We start from the raw sequence: 13088 nt of genomic DNA on the forward strand, positions 1-13088 counted from the left end.
TTCCCATCTGTTGATCTCTGCTTCTACTTGTTTGGAAAATGCAGTTTCCTCTTTGAAGATGCCTTTAGTCTCAATGTCATGGAGTGTTTTACCGACGTGTTGTTCTATATACCTTATGGTATCAGGTCTGATATCAAGGTATTTAATCCATTGGATTTTACCTTTGTACATGATGTTCACTGGGGGTCTATGTTTGCTTTTTTGCAAGTGGCTAACCAGTTCTGCCAGCACCACTTGTTGAAGAGTTTTTTCCCTGCTCCACTTAGGATTTCTTTCTCCTTTGTCAAAAATTAGGTAATTGTATGTCTGGGGAACATTGTCTGAAAACTCAAGCCTATTCCACTGATCTGAGGGTCTATCTTTATTTCAATACCATGCAGTTTTGATAACTATTGCTTTGTAGTACAGTTTAAAGTTGGGGAAAGTAATGCCTCCCATTTTCCTTTTACCTAGGAGTGCTTTAGCTATTCGAGGATGTTTATTGTTTCAGATGAACTTCATAAGTGTTTGATCCACTTCTTTAAAGAATGTCATGGGTATTTTTAAAGGGATTGCATTAAATCTGTATAATGCTTTGGGGAGTATTGCCATTTTAATGATGTTAATCCTGCCAATGCATGAGCAGGGTATGTGTTTCCATTTCCATGTGTCCTCTCTTATTTCTTGGAGCAGGGCTTTATAGTTTTCTTTGTATAGGTCCTTCACGTCTTTGGTCAAGTTGACTCCAAGATATTTGAGTTTCTGTTGAGTTTATCAAAGACTTCTATTTTCATCTGTTCGCATTCCTTGAGTACTTTTTCCAATGCCTGTTCGTTTGTCTTAAGGTTCTTTTCCAATTTCTTCTGCTGTGTTGAGTTTTTCTGCATCACATCTTCCAGTACTCTGATTCTCTCCTCAGCTGCTGTTACCCTGCTGGCGAGGCCATTTATTGAGGTTTTTTAGTTGAGCTACCGTATTTTTCAGATCTGTTATTTCAGTTTGGAGTTTTTTGATTTCTGTCTTTGTGTTCTGTTCAGATCGATCTATGCTTTCTTTGAATTCTACAAACATCTTCCATATTGCTATTTTAAGTTCCTTATCTGAAAGGTTAATCAGGTGGATGGAATTTATTAGGTCATCCGAGCTTTTGTCTTTATTCTCTGTGCATGGTGTTTGCTGCGAGGTTTCCCCATTGTCACGCTTGTAGTGTGGTTTTTACTGCGTGTTGTGGTGGGGTTCATTGGTTAGAAAGAGTGTGTGGCCGCGAAGCAGAGTGGCAGTGCTCTTCTGCGGCCTCTAGATGACAGTTTTTTTTGGGATGCGCTTCCTAGGCCTCTGAGTAGAGCTTCAAGTATTCAGGGAAGACAGACAAGCAAAGCAAAGAGTTCCCCTTCAAGTCCTCAGGGTCACCCAAGGCACAGCAGGAGGGCGGAGCCAGCCAAGAACTCTCTGTAGTAGGCAGGATAACCCACAGGAACGCTGATGAAATACAGTCTCAGGCGGCTGGAAGCACTCTGGCCCAAGATGGCTTCTGCGTCCTTCTGACACCCATCAGAAACCAGCAGGAATCCGTGTGTGTATCAGGGCTTTTTCATTCATAATACATACTCCAGCCTGTTGAGCTATCAACCTGGGCCCAATTTGGGAGGATTGTTATACTACTTTGAAAAATAACTATAACATCTTACTTTCTTTTAAAAAAAAAAAAATGGATGGATCGGGGCTGGAGAGATAGCAACAATGAGATTTCCTCCATCAATGTCCCCAGTTTCCCACTCATCCTCAGTTTACCCTCTTGCAGACACAAACAAATTTACATCAGATTTTGAGAGTGGGGGTTGGGCCACACCCAGCTCTGCACTCAGAAACCACTCCTGGGGCCAGAGAGATAGCATGGAGCGATTTCTGAGCACAGAGCCAGGAGTAACCCCTGAGCACCGCCACGTGTGTCCTCCCTCAAAAAAAAAAAAAAAAAAAAAAGAAAAGAAAAGAAAAAGAAAAAGAAAAGGAATGGATTGCCGGAAAGATAGCATGGAGGTAAGGGGATTGCTTTGCCTGCAGAAGGATGGTGGTTCAAATCCCAGCATCCCATATGGTCCTCTGAGTTTGTGAGGAGCAATTTCTGAGCTAAGAGCCAGGAGTAACCCCTTAGTGCTGCTGAGTGTGACCCAAAAACTAAAAAAAAAAAAAAAATCGATGGATTAATTATAGTGTAGGTAGTTACAGTTTTAACATTTAAGATATTGCTATACACAGTTTCTGTGCCCATCCTATACCTACCAAAGAACACACAACCCTCACTACTGTACCTGTGCCACCTTTAATCTGGAGTATCTTACTTTCTAGTTAGTATTTGTGGGTTTCAATACATCCTCAGTTTTTCCCACAATTTCTCTAGGTATTTCTTTCTTTCTTTTTTTTTTTTTTAATAAAAACATTATTTTGCTTGTTTTTTGTTTTGGGTCATGCCTGGTGGTGCTCAAGGGGTTACTCCTAGCTCTGTGCTCAGAAATTACTCCTGGCAGGCTCTGGGGACCATATGGGATGCTGGGAATCGAACCTGGGCTGGCTTTGTGCAAGGCAAATGTCCTAACCACTGTGGTATTGCTCCAGCCCCTATATAAATATCTTAATGTGTATGAAATATAATGTGACTATGAGCAGTTTATTGATATTTTAATGTCATTCCTTTTTTTGATTGTATTAATCATGAATAAGGTGAAGATCTTTTTTAAAGCACTGTGATTAAAGGTGTTTATAGTTGTTTTTAATGCCTGTACCTGTTGCTACATATGACATGTACCTCTATAGCATGTGGAATTAAGACTTGTAAAATTTTGTTTAGGAATTTTTATAGTAATCCTCAAAGATACAGCTTTTTGAAAATTCCACCTTTGCTTATGTAATAAACATATCATCAAAGTGCTATCAATTAATTTGTTTTTTATATTTTTTTGAGTTCTAGCATTTCTATTTAGAAATAGGAAAATGGAGGGGAATGAAATTTGACCAAAATTATCATATTTAAAATAGGATAAAATGATAGATACTTGATTTAAGGCTCTTATGAACATTAAATGGGTTATTATTAAACTTTGTCAGACAAACTTTGAATCTCATCTTGAAATAGCAACTTTTTGAACATTTTAGTGGTGACAGAACGAAGTATTGCCATTTTGGAAAGATGATTTGAAGAAAATCTGAAAAATATTTTGCATGAAATATAATTTGATTTCTAGGCTATGGATTGATGTAAGAGACTTATTTTATTGTAAAATATAGTGAATGTGACCAGTTTTAGCATCAGAAAGTCCTAAAAGAAAGGCATTTGTTATTTGACCTGAGTACATAGAAATGCTAAATAAAAGAAGCAGCTTGAAGTTAACCATAGGCATTGAGAAAAGGAGATAAAATCTAATTAGTTATTTCACCTTTTGCAGAACTTCTGTAGAATGTCATTCATAGTAGACTTCTTTTTGTTCTTAACTAATTTCATGATGAAGAGAAAACTTGCTTGAATAATTAGTCTGGTTTAAAAATAAAGGATTTTAGAATATGTTTATCCACCACAACAATTTTCTTAGTTTATAAATATTTATTAGTGTGGCAGAGAAATACCATGATTACATCCAAGATTTACAAAATAACTAGAAATGTTATGGAGAGTGGAAGAAGGTGATGGAAAATAGATTGGCAAAGGAATGTGAATTAACAATTGAGTATTATTTGCTTCCACCTTAAGTATTTTTTGGGACCTGAGAGATAGTATAGGGATAAGATGCTTGCCTTGGATATGACTGACCCCATTTCTATTCCTGGCACCACATAAGGTCTCCCAAGGGCTGATCAGCAGGGCTGATCCTTGAGCACCATTGTATTTCCCATCCCTCAACCTCCAAATTCTTTTTGAAGGCCTACTATGTATATTTTAATAGAGTGTATGAATAGTTACTCATGGGGATGCAATGGGGAAGAGAAAGTAAAAGATTGATATGTGGGAAAACTCTGGGTAAGAATGTGGAAATGAAACCTTATAATTCTTCACTGAGAGTCCTGGGGTCTGCTCTCATGGCTTCTATGTAGGGCAGTCTGTCAGCACAAAGAGCTGATTAAGGCCATTTCAAATATATGGAAATACTTATTCAGTCTAATAACCAGCATTCTTTGCTAATATTTAAATGGTGCATTACTGCTATCTTGACATCTTGTTATTATATACTTCGTATGCATCTTTGAAAGAGGACATTAAGAGCATTATTACATCAAATAGAGTATAATTATTCTACTGAAGTAATAATAATAGTTATTATTTTTTGCAGTGCCAGGGATTGAATTCTTGGGCTGACACATAGGAAGCATATACTGTATCCCTGAGTCACACCCCAGCTCAATAGTTCTTTTTTTTTTTTTTTTTTTTTTTGCTTTGGGGCCACATCTGGTGATGCTCAGGGGTCATTTCTGGCTCTGTACTCAGGAATTACTCTTGGTGGTACTCAGAGGATCATATGAGGTGCCAGGGATTGAACCCAGGTTGGTTACATTCAGGGAAATCACCTACCCACTGTACTATCACTCTGACAATAATCCTTTCTTCATCTTACATGAATATAAGGTGAGTCAGTTACCTCTTTTTGGCTGCTCTTTCGTTAGCATCTTTTTTTCTTTGTTTTGGGGTCACACCTGGCAGTGCTCAGGAGCTACTTCTGGCTCTATGCTCAGAAATCGCTCCTGGCAGGCTTGGGGACATATGGGATGCTGGGGATTGAACCTGTGTCCAGTAGGGTCGACTGCATGCAAGGCAAAAGCCCTACCACTATGCTATTGCTCCGCTTCTGGTTAACATCTTTAAGACTGAAAAAAGAACCAAGAACAGTTTCCTTTTCTGTCAGCTTATTTTAGTCAGTCTCTTTTACTGCAGTTCCTTTTTATACTTAGTTCAGGTTATAACCTGAGACCCAGCAGGAGACAGAAAAATGATAAAAAGTGAAGTTCCCTTTCACATATGTGGCAATTTAAAATTTTTGCCCTTTGATTTTTATACCTGATTCCAGAAGCTATTTCAGTGAGAAAGATGGTTTATCCATTGGGGCTTGAAGAATCTCTCTATAAGCTAAAAAGCTAATTATTTTTCATTTTTACAATGTTTGTAAATTTTCACTTTTATTATGCATTGGCCAATATGAAAAGAAGAACAATATTGGTAGTCTGGATGTAAGAAATGAACATTATGATGGGAAATCTCTTTGGAGTTCAATGTGGCAGTTTTATCAAAGATATTTCAGAGGTCCATATCCTTTGACTTAATAATTTTGCTCAAAATTACAATGACCATAGTTGGAGTCATGTGCAAAATTATTATATACCAGTAGTGAATCTTGTAAATACATGATTTCTCAGGGCCGGAGAGATAGCATGAAGGTAAGGCATTTGCCTTGCAATCAGAAGGTTGGTGATTCAAATCCTGCCATCCCATATGGTCCCCCGAGTCTGCCAGGAACGATTTCTGAGCGTAGAACCAGGAGAAACCCCTGAGTGCTGCCAGGTGTGACCCAAAATCCCAAACAAACAAACAAACAAAAAAAACATGATTTCTTTTAAATTAGTTGATAACTTTGTTTTGGTTTATTGTATGACAAAAATAGAAACCACTTATTTGTCTGGAAAAAAGTATATGCATTGAAAAAGTATATGTATTGACCTAATTTATAGTAAGAAGAGAATATACCAAAGTGATTGCCTTTGTGTGGGTTCTTCCTTTAGAAAGGAGTGATTTAGCTTACAGTTCTCTCTCATCCATATATATATTGGTTTTTGGGTCACACCCAGCAGTGCTCAGGGGTTCCTCCTGGCTCTACACTCAGAAATCGCTCCTGGCAAACTTAGGAAAACCATGTGGGATGCTGGGATTCAAACCATCATCCTTCTGCATGCAAGGCAAATGCCTTACCTCTATGCTATCTCTCCGGCCCCACATCCATATTTTTTTTAAATAAAATTTGGTCCACAGTTGGCTGTGCTCAGGACTTACCCCTCGCTCTGTTCATAGGGATCATTCCTGGTTTGGTGTCTGGTATTGACTTTGAGTTGGCTGTGCACAAGGCAAATTTCCTTCCCTCTGTACTACCTTTTTATCCTCTCCTATAAATCACCTATACATCATTATCTCTACTCATAGTATCAGTCTGAGGATAAGTAGATAGGACTTGTCCTTGGCCAGGTCAGTGTAAAACAGAAGGATCTAGGAATGTGACTCAAGTGTTAGAAGACATGCCTTGTATGTGCGAGGCCCTCAGTTTAATGTATGACACTTCCTTCCTTACTTCTACACTCCCCTAGCATTACTGGAAGTGCTCCCGGTAATAAATAACAAAGAATAAATATAACCAAATCAGTACCAATTATTCTGAGAACTAGGGCTCCTTAAAAAAGTGATTGAGTCCAGGACTAGAGCAATAAATATAAAGGTGCAAATATCAAGCTAGTTTTTAGTGGCCAAATGTGTGACAATTTGAGCATCAAAAGGAATAATGACTAAGTGATTAATTTTTTTATGTTCTATAATATATGACCAGCAACCTATAGGATGTTGAATTTAATTTACTCCTAAAAATAGTAAAATTTGTTTTAATTTAAAATATTTTAATTTCTATAATTTTGTTCAGAATCATAGAAATTAAGATATTTTTCCAAAGGTCAGAATAAAAAGCATATAAAATTTATTTCTTTATAAGTAATTTTTATTGTGACCAATGTGAATTACAAATCTTTCACAGTAATATTTGCGGTACATAGTGGCATTGAATCAGGGGTATCCCACCACCAGTGTTGTCCTCCCTCCACCTTAGTTCCCAACATCCCCCTCCTTTGCCCCCGAGACTGCTAGGGTAACTGGTCCTCTCTGTTATAGCTTGTTGAAGATTGGCTATCGATTCTGTTGTCATTGACTATAAAATCTTTTTTTATAGGATGAAGTTCCTGATGGAATTAAATCTGCAAGTTACAAGGTATAAATATATTTTAAAAATAATTTAAACTTTTTTTTAATTTTCTCTCTCCTCCCTCCTTCTTCCTTCCTTCCTTCCTTCCCTCCTCCCTCCCTCCTTCCTCCCTCCCTCCCTCCCTTCCTTCCTTCCTCCCTCCTCTCTCCCTCCCTCCTTCCCTCCCTCCCTCCTCCCTCCCTCCTTCCTTCCTTATTCCCTCCCTCCCTCCCTTCCTTCCTTATTCCCTCCCTCCCTCCCTTCCTTCCTCCCTCCCTCCCTTCCTCTCTCCCTCCCTCCCTTTTCCTTTCCTTTCCTTCTTCCCTCCTCCCTCTCCCTTCCTCCCTCCTCCCTCCCTCCCTTCCTTCCTTCCTTCCTTCCTTCCTTCCTTCCTTCCTTCCTTCCTTCCTTCCTTCCTTCCTTCCTTCCTTCCTTCCTTCCTCCTTCCTTCCTAGCCACCCTACACACTTGTATATGTTGAATGAAATGAGTCATTATTCAATAGAATTTCCCACATTGTATATTAGTTGCATCTTTTTTGTGCCACTTATTGTGTATTATTCTCTTTACTTTCTATAAACTGATGGCTAGATGAGGAGCTGAAGAGAGAGAGCTCAATAGAATGATTGCACGCTTCATATGCTGGAAGACTGAGCAATGCATAGTTCCCCAAGTCTGCACTAGGTTTGCCCCCCTACCACACTAAGTAAAAATAGGCTTATCAGGTTGAGATTCATTTTTAAAATATTTTCAGCTTTAGTGAGGTATAATTAATAAAATTGTAAGGTATTTATTTATTTTTGGTGTTTGGGCCACACCCAGTGACACTCAGGGGACTCCTGGCTCTATGCTAAAAAATCGCTCCTGGCAGGCTCAGGAAACCATATGGGATGCCAGGAATCAAACCTGGGTCCATCCCAGGTCAGCTGAGTGCTAGGAAAACTCTCTACTATCACTCTGGCCCCCAATTGTAAGGTATTTGAAGTGTACCAGAAGGTCATCTAGCACTAGTCAGTCCAGTAAATCCTCAGGCATTAGTAATAGTAACACCATTGTGAGATGTAGCAGTTATCACAAATTTACTTTTTTTTGTTTGTTTTTGGTTTTTGTTTTTGGGCAGTGTTCAGAGGTCACTCCTGATTATCTGCTCAGAAATAGCTCCTGGCAGGCACAGGGGACCATATGGGACTCCGGGATTCGAACCAAGCACCTTAGGTCCTGTATCGGCTGATTGCAAGGCAAACACCGCTGTGCTATCTTTCCGACCCCCACAAATTCACTTTGATTGATCTAAATTTTGATAAATCCAGTTGCTTTGTGTTGTGACAATGAATGTGAAATAGGGAATGGAGTGATAGCATAGCAGAAGTATGTTTGCCTTGTACGTACATGGTTGACCCGGGACAGACCCGGGTTTGATCCCCAGCATCCCATATGATCCCCAAGCCTGCCAGGAGTGATTTCTGAGTGCAGAGCCAGGAGAAACTCCTGAGCACAGCTGGGTGTGGCCCAACCTCCACTCCCAAATTCTGATATAAATTTGTTTGTGTCTGCAAGAGGGTAAGCTGAGGGTGAGTGGGAAACTGGGGACATTGATGGAGGAAATCTCATTGTTGGTACGATTCGGATTGTAACATTTAATGCCTGAAACAACTATTATGAACAACTTGGTAAATAATAAAATGTTTTTTAAAAATACTGATACATTTTGAACAGAGATATAAAGTAAATGTACATCATGGTGATTTAATACACACACACACACACACACACACACACACACATATATATATATATATATATTGAAAGTATTCATCCCAGTTAGTTAACTCATTCATCATTTCAGATATAATTATCATTTTTTATTGTTGGTGGCATTTAAGTTCTGCCCTCCCAGCAAATTTTAATTCTATAATACAGTGCTATAAATTCCAGCTACATTAGCTTCACAGTCCTTTTTATCTCAAAGCTGAAAATTTGTACTCTTTAACAAATCTCTCTTTTTGCCTCATTTTGACCCTGGTGACTAATTTTCCCTTCTGCTTTTCTAGGTTGGATTTTTTCTAAATCAACTTACACATGACACTTACACATTACACTTACATTTACACTTAAATTGGACTAGAGTGATAGCACAGCAAGCTTGCACGTAGTCTTACATTCAGCTGACCTGGGTTTGATCCTGAGTGTCTCTAGGAGTAATCCCTGAATGCAGAACCAGGAATAACCCTTGAGCATTGCCAGGTGTTGCCCTTAAACCAAACCAAACAACCAAACTAACAAAAAACAAAAGACACTGGGCTAACTTGCATTACTGGTCTTCCCTCAAGGTCTCTCCCTGTTGGCAGTAGACTTAGACTTCCTTATGGCTTGATGATTTTCTTTTCTTCTCTCTCTCTCTCTCTCTCTCTCTCTCTCTCTCTCTCTCTCTCTCTCTCTCTCTCTCTCTCTTCTCTCTCTCTCTCTCTCTCTCCTCTCGCCCTCCCTCTCTCTTGGTGCTTAGGGGTTACTCCTGGTTCTACACTCAGGAATATGCCCTGCCTGCTGTGCCGTCACTCTGGCCCCATGCCTTGATGATTTTCTAATAGACATTTTAATATTGAGTTCTCAGAATTATAATTTATTCTTTAAAAAATTTTAGAACATTTGGGACTGGAGAGAGAGCATGGAGGTAGGGTGTTTGCCTTGCATGCAAAAGGACAGTGGTTCGAATCCTGGCATCCCATATGGTCTCCCGAGCCTGCCAGGAGCGATTTCTGAGCTCAGAGCCAGGAGGAACCCCTGAGCACTTCTGGGTGTGATCCAAAAAGCAAAAAAACAAAAACAAAAACAAAAACCAACACTTGGTGGTGTTTAGGACAGCTTTATCTCCTGGCAGCCTTGGGGGACAATATGGGGTGGTGGGATCGAACATGGGTAAGCTGCCTACAGGACAAGCCTCTTACCCTCTTCATTGTCTCCAGCCCCATTTATTCTTTATTTTATGAACATAATAGTGAATATTAATTTATCTAGGATTTGAAGAAACATAGTATGAATATAACAAAAACTGAAAAGCAAACAAAACTGAGAATTGGTCTTCAGTAGGAAGCTTACAACATTGAAGGAAAGCAGGAATTAAAGTGTGATGTGTATGTGTGTGTGGGTGAATATTCTGGACAATGGTGGGGGGATGTGGTCACTCTGAAAGAGGGTATGGTGAGGACTTGCCTTATGCATATCATTAATGTATTGTAAACAACAGTGCTTAAAATAAGGTATAGGAAGGGCTGGAATGATGGTATAGTGGGTAGGGCTTTTGACTTGCATGTGGGTGACCTGGGTTCTATGAGCCCTGAGCCTCAATGCATGTATCCCTCCTCCCAGTAGTAAATGTTGTTCTCCAACAAAAACAAGGAGTAAAACTTTTTTTTACTTAGGGGCAGGAGAGATGGAAGTACAGTAGTACATGCCTTGTACATAGCTGACCCGGGTTCAATCCCCAGCATCCAATATGGTTCCCTAGCCTTCAGGAAGTAATTCCTGAGTGCAGAGTCAGGAGTAACCTCTAAGCAGCACCAGGTGTGACCCAAATGTCTCCCACCTCACCCTTACAAAACAACAACAACAACAAAGAACTTTTACTTACTTTTTGAGCTTCAAGAGGAATATGCTTTTTTTAAAAAGTGATTATGCTAAGTATAAAGAAACCTCAACTAACTTTGTTTAAAGGTATTTAAAATGCATTAAGTTGTATTCAAGCTATTCCCTTTTCATTTTAGTATTCTGAGGAAGCCAATAGTTTCATTGAAGAATGTGAACAAGCTGAAAGACTTGGAGCTGTGGATGAATCTTTAAGGTTTGATTTTCTTTTTTTTTTTTTTTTTTTGGGGGGGTCACACCCAGCAGCGCTCAGAAGTTACTCCTGACTCTACGCTCAGATATTGCTCCTGGCAGGCTCGGGGGACCATATGGGATGCCGGGATTAGAACCACTGACCTTCTGCATGAAAGGCAAACGCCTTACCTCTATGCTATCTCTCAGGCCCCTTATTTTTCTTTTGTATTTGTTTCCCAATATAAAATGTTAACTTAATGTTTATTCTCTTTGTTTGAAGTGAGGAGACACAAAAGGCTGTTATTCAGTGGACCAAGCATGATGATTCCTCAGACAACTTCTGTGAAGTTGATGGTAAAAAGCTGTTGTATATATGCATATATTATGCATTTGTTTAACATTATGCTCCAATGGGGTAAATTCTTTTAAAATGATTTTTCTAAAAACTAGTTTGGTCATTAGTAATAGTTGGGTAATCCCTAAAAAATCAAGTGTGGAATTATCACATCTAGCAAAGTTACCTCCTCAGTATATCCTTACAACAATTGAAACTATAAAAATAGGTAGACAATGTTCGTAGCAGTATTCTTCAAAATAGCCCAAAGGTAGGTAGATAACCCAAATTAAATAAAGTATGCCTTAAGCTTACAGTGAAATATTTTTCAACCTTAAAAATAAATGGTGTTCTAATAGATGTAATAATTGGACAGACTTTGAAAGCTGTTATACTAAATTAAGTATGTTCAGACATAAAAGGACAGAGAGCATGTGATTTTATTTATATAACATATCTAGACCAGGCAAATAGAGAGAAAAAGTCGATTTTATGTTATTGGATATTAGGGGAATTCAGGGCAGAGAATTATTGCTTCATTGTTTGGGATTTTAGGGGATTTTTGGAAACAGTGGTTATGATTATATAACACTATAAGTGTAATTAATGCCAATAGATTTTACAATTGAGAATAGTTAAAATTGGGGCCAGAGTTATGGTGCAGCGGTAGGGCATTTGCCTTACACACGACTGACCCAGGATGGACCATGGTTCGATTTACCAGCGTCCCATATGGTCCCCCAAGCCAGGAGCGATTTCTGAGCGCATAGCCAGGAGTAACCCCTGAGTGTCACCGTGTGTGACCCAAAAAACCAAAAAAAAAAAAAAAAACAAGAATAGTTAAAATGGTAAATTTTATCTTATATTGTATCTTACCACAGTAAAAAATGTATAAAGAAAACTCAATTTCTGGAAAAAATTAACCCCTTGTATTTTGTGTTACTGGGCCACAGCTAGCCATTCTTATTTTGTTTGTTTTTGGGCCACACCCTGCTGTGTGCAAGGCAAGTGTCCTGCCTGGTGTACTATTCCTCTGGTCACCACACCTGGATGTTTTTAGGGGCTACTTCTAGTTCTGTGCTTAGGGTACTCTTTCAGCTCTGTATTAGGGGGTCCAGGCAATACAATTATCAAACTTTCTTCAGGCAAGATTCAGCTGTTAGGCCATTAAGTTGTTTCCTTGACCCCAAGTTTTTTTTGTTTGTTTGTTTTTTTAAATATAATTTTTGTTTTGATCATAGTGGCTTACATATTGTTGACAATAATATTTTAGGTACATATTTACATAAAGTCAGGGGGGATTCCCATAACTGATTTGTCCTCCCTACACCTCTGTTTTTATCCTACCTCCCATATCCTCCTCCCTCACCCCACAGGGCTGCTAGAATATTGCTAGAATATGTGGTCCCCTCTGTGCCTAGCCTACTACTTAGTAGTCTTGCACCTGTTTGGTCTTGGTGTCTCCCTTTTTTCCCCCTCTAACTGGGAGGCAGGACTAGCTAGTTCAAGTTATGTGGTTTTGTTTGAAATAGAGGCAAGTAATAAACTGGGGTAAAAGTCTAATACGCCGAAAATGGGTGGAATCCTTCTAGAGGCTCTCATCATCGGTTCGAGAGATGAAGGAGAAAAAGAAGGTGAAACACCCCAACAGTACAAAAAGAAGTGTCAAATGTCAAATATCCAGTGAGGACTCCAACAATAACAATAAGCACCACACACACACACATACACACACACACACACAAAAACCATGGTCTTGAGATAAGAAACATGGCAGAGCACATAAAGAAAATAAAAGAAGAGAAAAAAAATAAGTATAAATGGGGACAACAACTTCAATAACCACACCAAAATAAAGAAATCGACAAAGTAAATAGGTAAATAAAAATAATAATAATAAATGAAGATTAAAAAATAATATATAAAAAATTAAAAAAATGTTTTGTGCTTTTTGCTTTTTTTTCTCTCTCCTGCACTGGCAC

The 13088-nt window shown here is 38.8% G+C and overlaps 1 protein-coding gene across 1 annotated transcript in view; it reads left to right on the plus strand.

Annotated features, from left to right (window-relative positions):
- ERO1A (endoplasmic reticulum oxidoreductase 1 alpha) overlaps positions 1–13088 on the plus strand; it is a 62556-nt gene that overhangs the window by 19397 nt on the left and 30071 nt on the right. The window contains exons 4-6 of the mRNA XM_049767666.1: positions 6945–6983; positions 10718–10794; positions 11053–11126. Of these exons, the coding sequence (XP_049623623.1) occupies positions 6945–6983; positions 10718–10794; positions 11053–11126 (190 nt within the window). The remainder of the gene's footprint in view (positions 1–6944; positions 6984–10717; positions 10795–11052; positions 11127–13088) is intronic.

This window comes from Suncus etruscus, chromosome 2 (assembly GCF_024139225.1).
Source record: "Suncus etruscus isolate mSunEtr1 chromosome 2, mSunEtr1.pri.cur, whole genome shotgun sequence".
NCBI classification, from domain to species: domain Eukaryota; kingdom Metazoa; phylum Chordata; class Mammalia; order Eulipotyphla; family Soricidae; genus Suncus; species Suncus etruscus.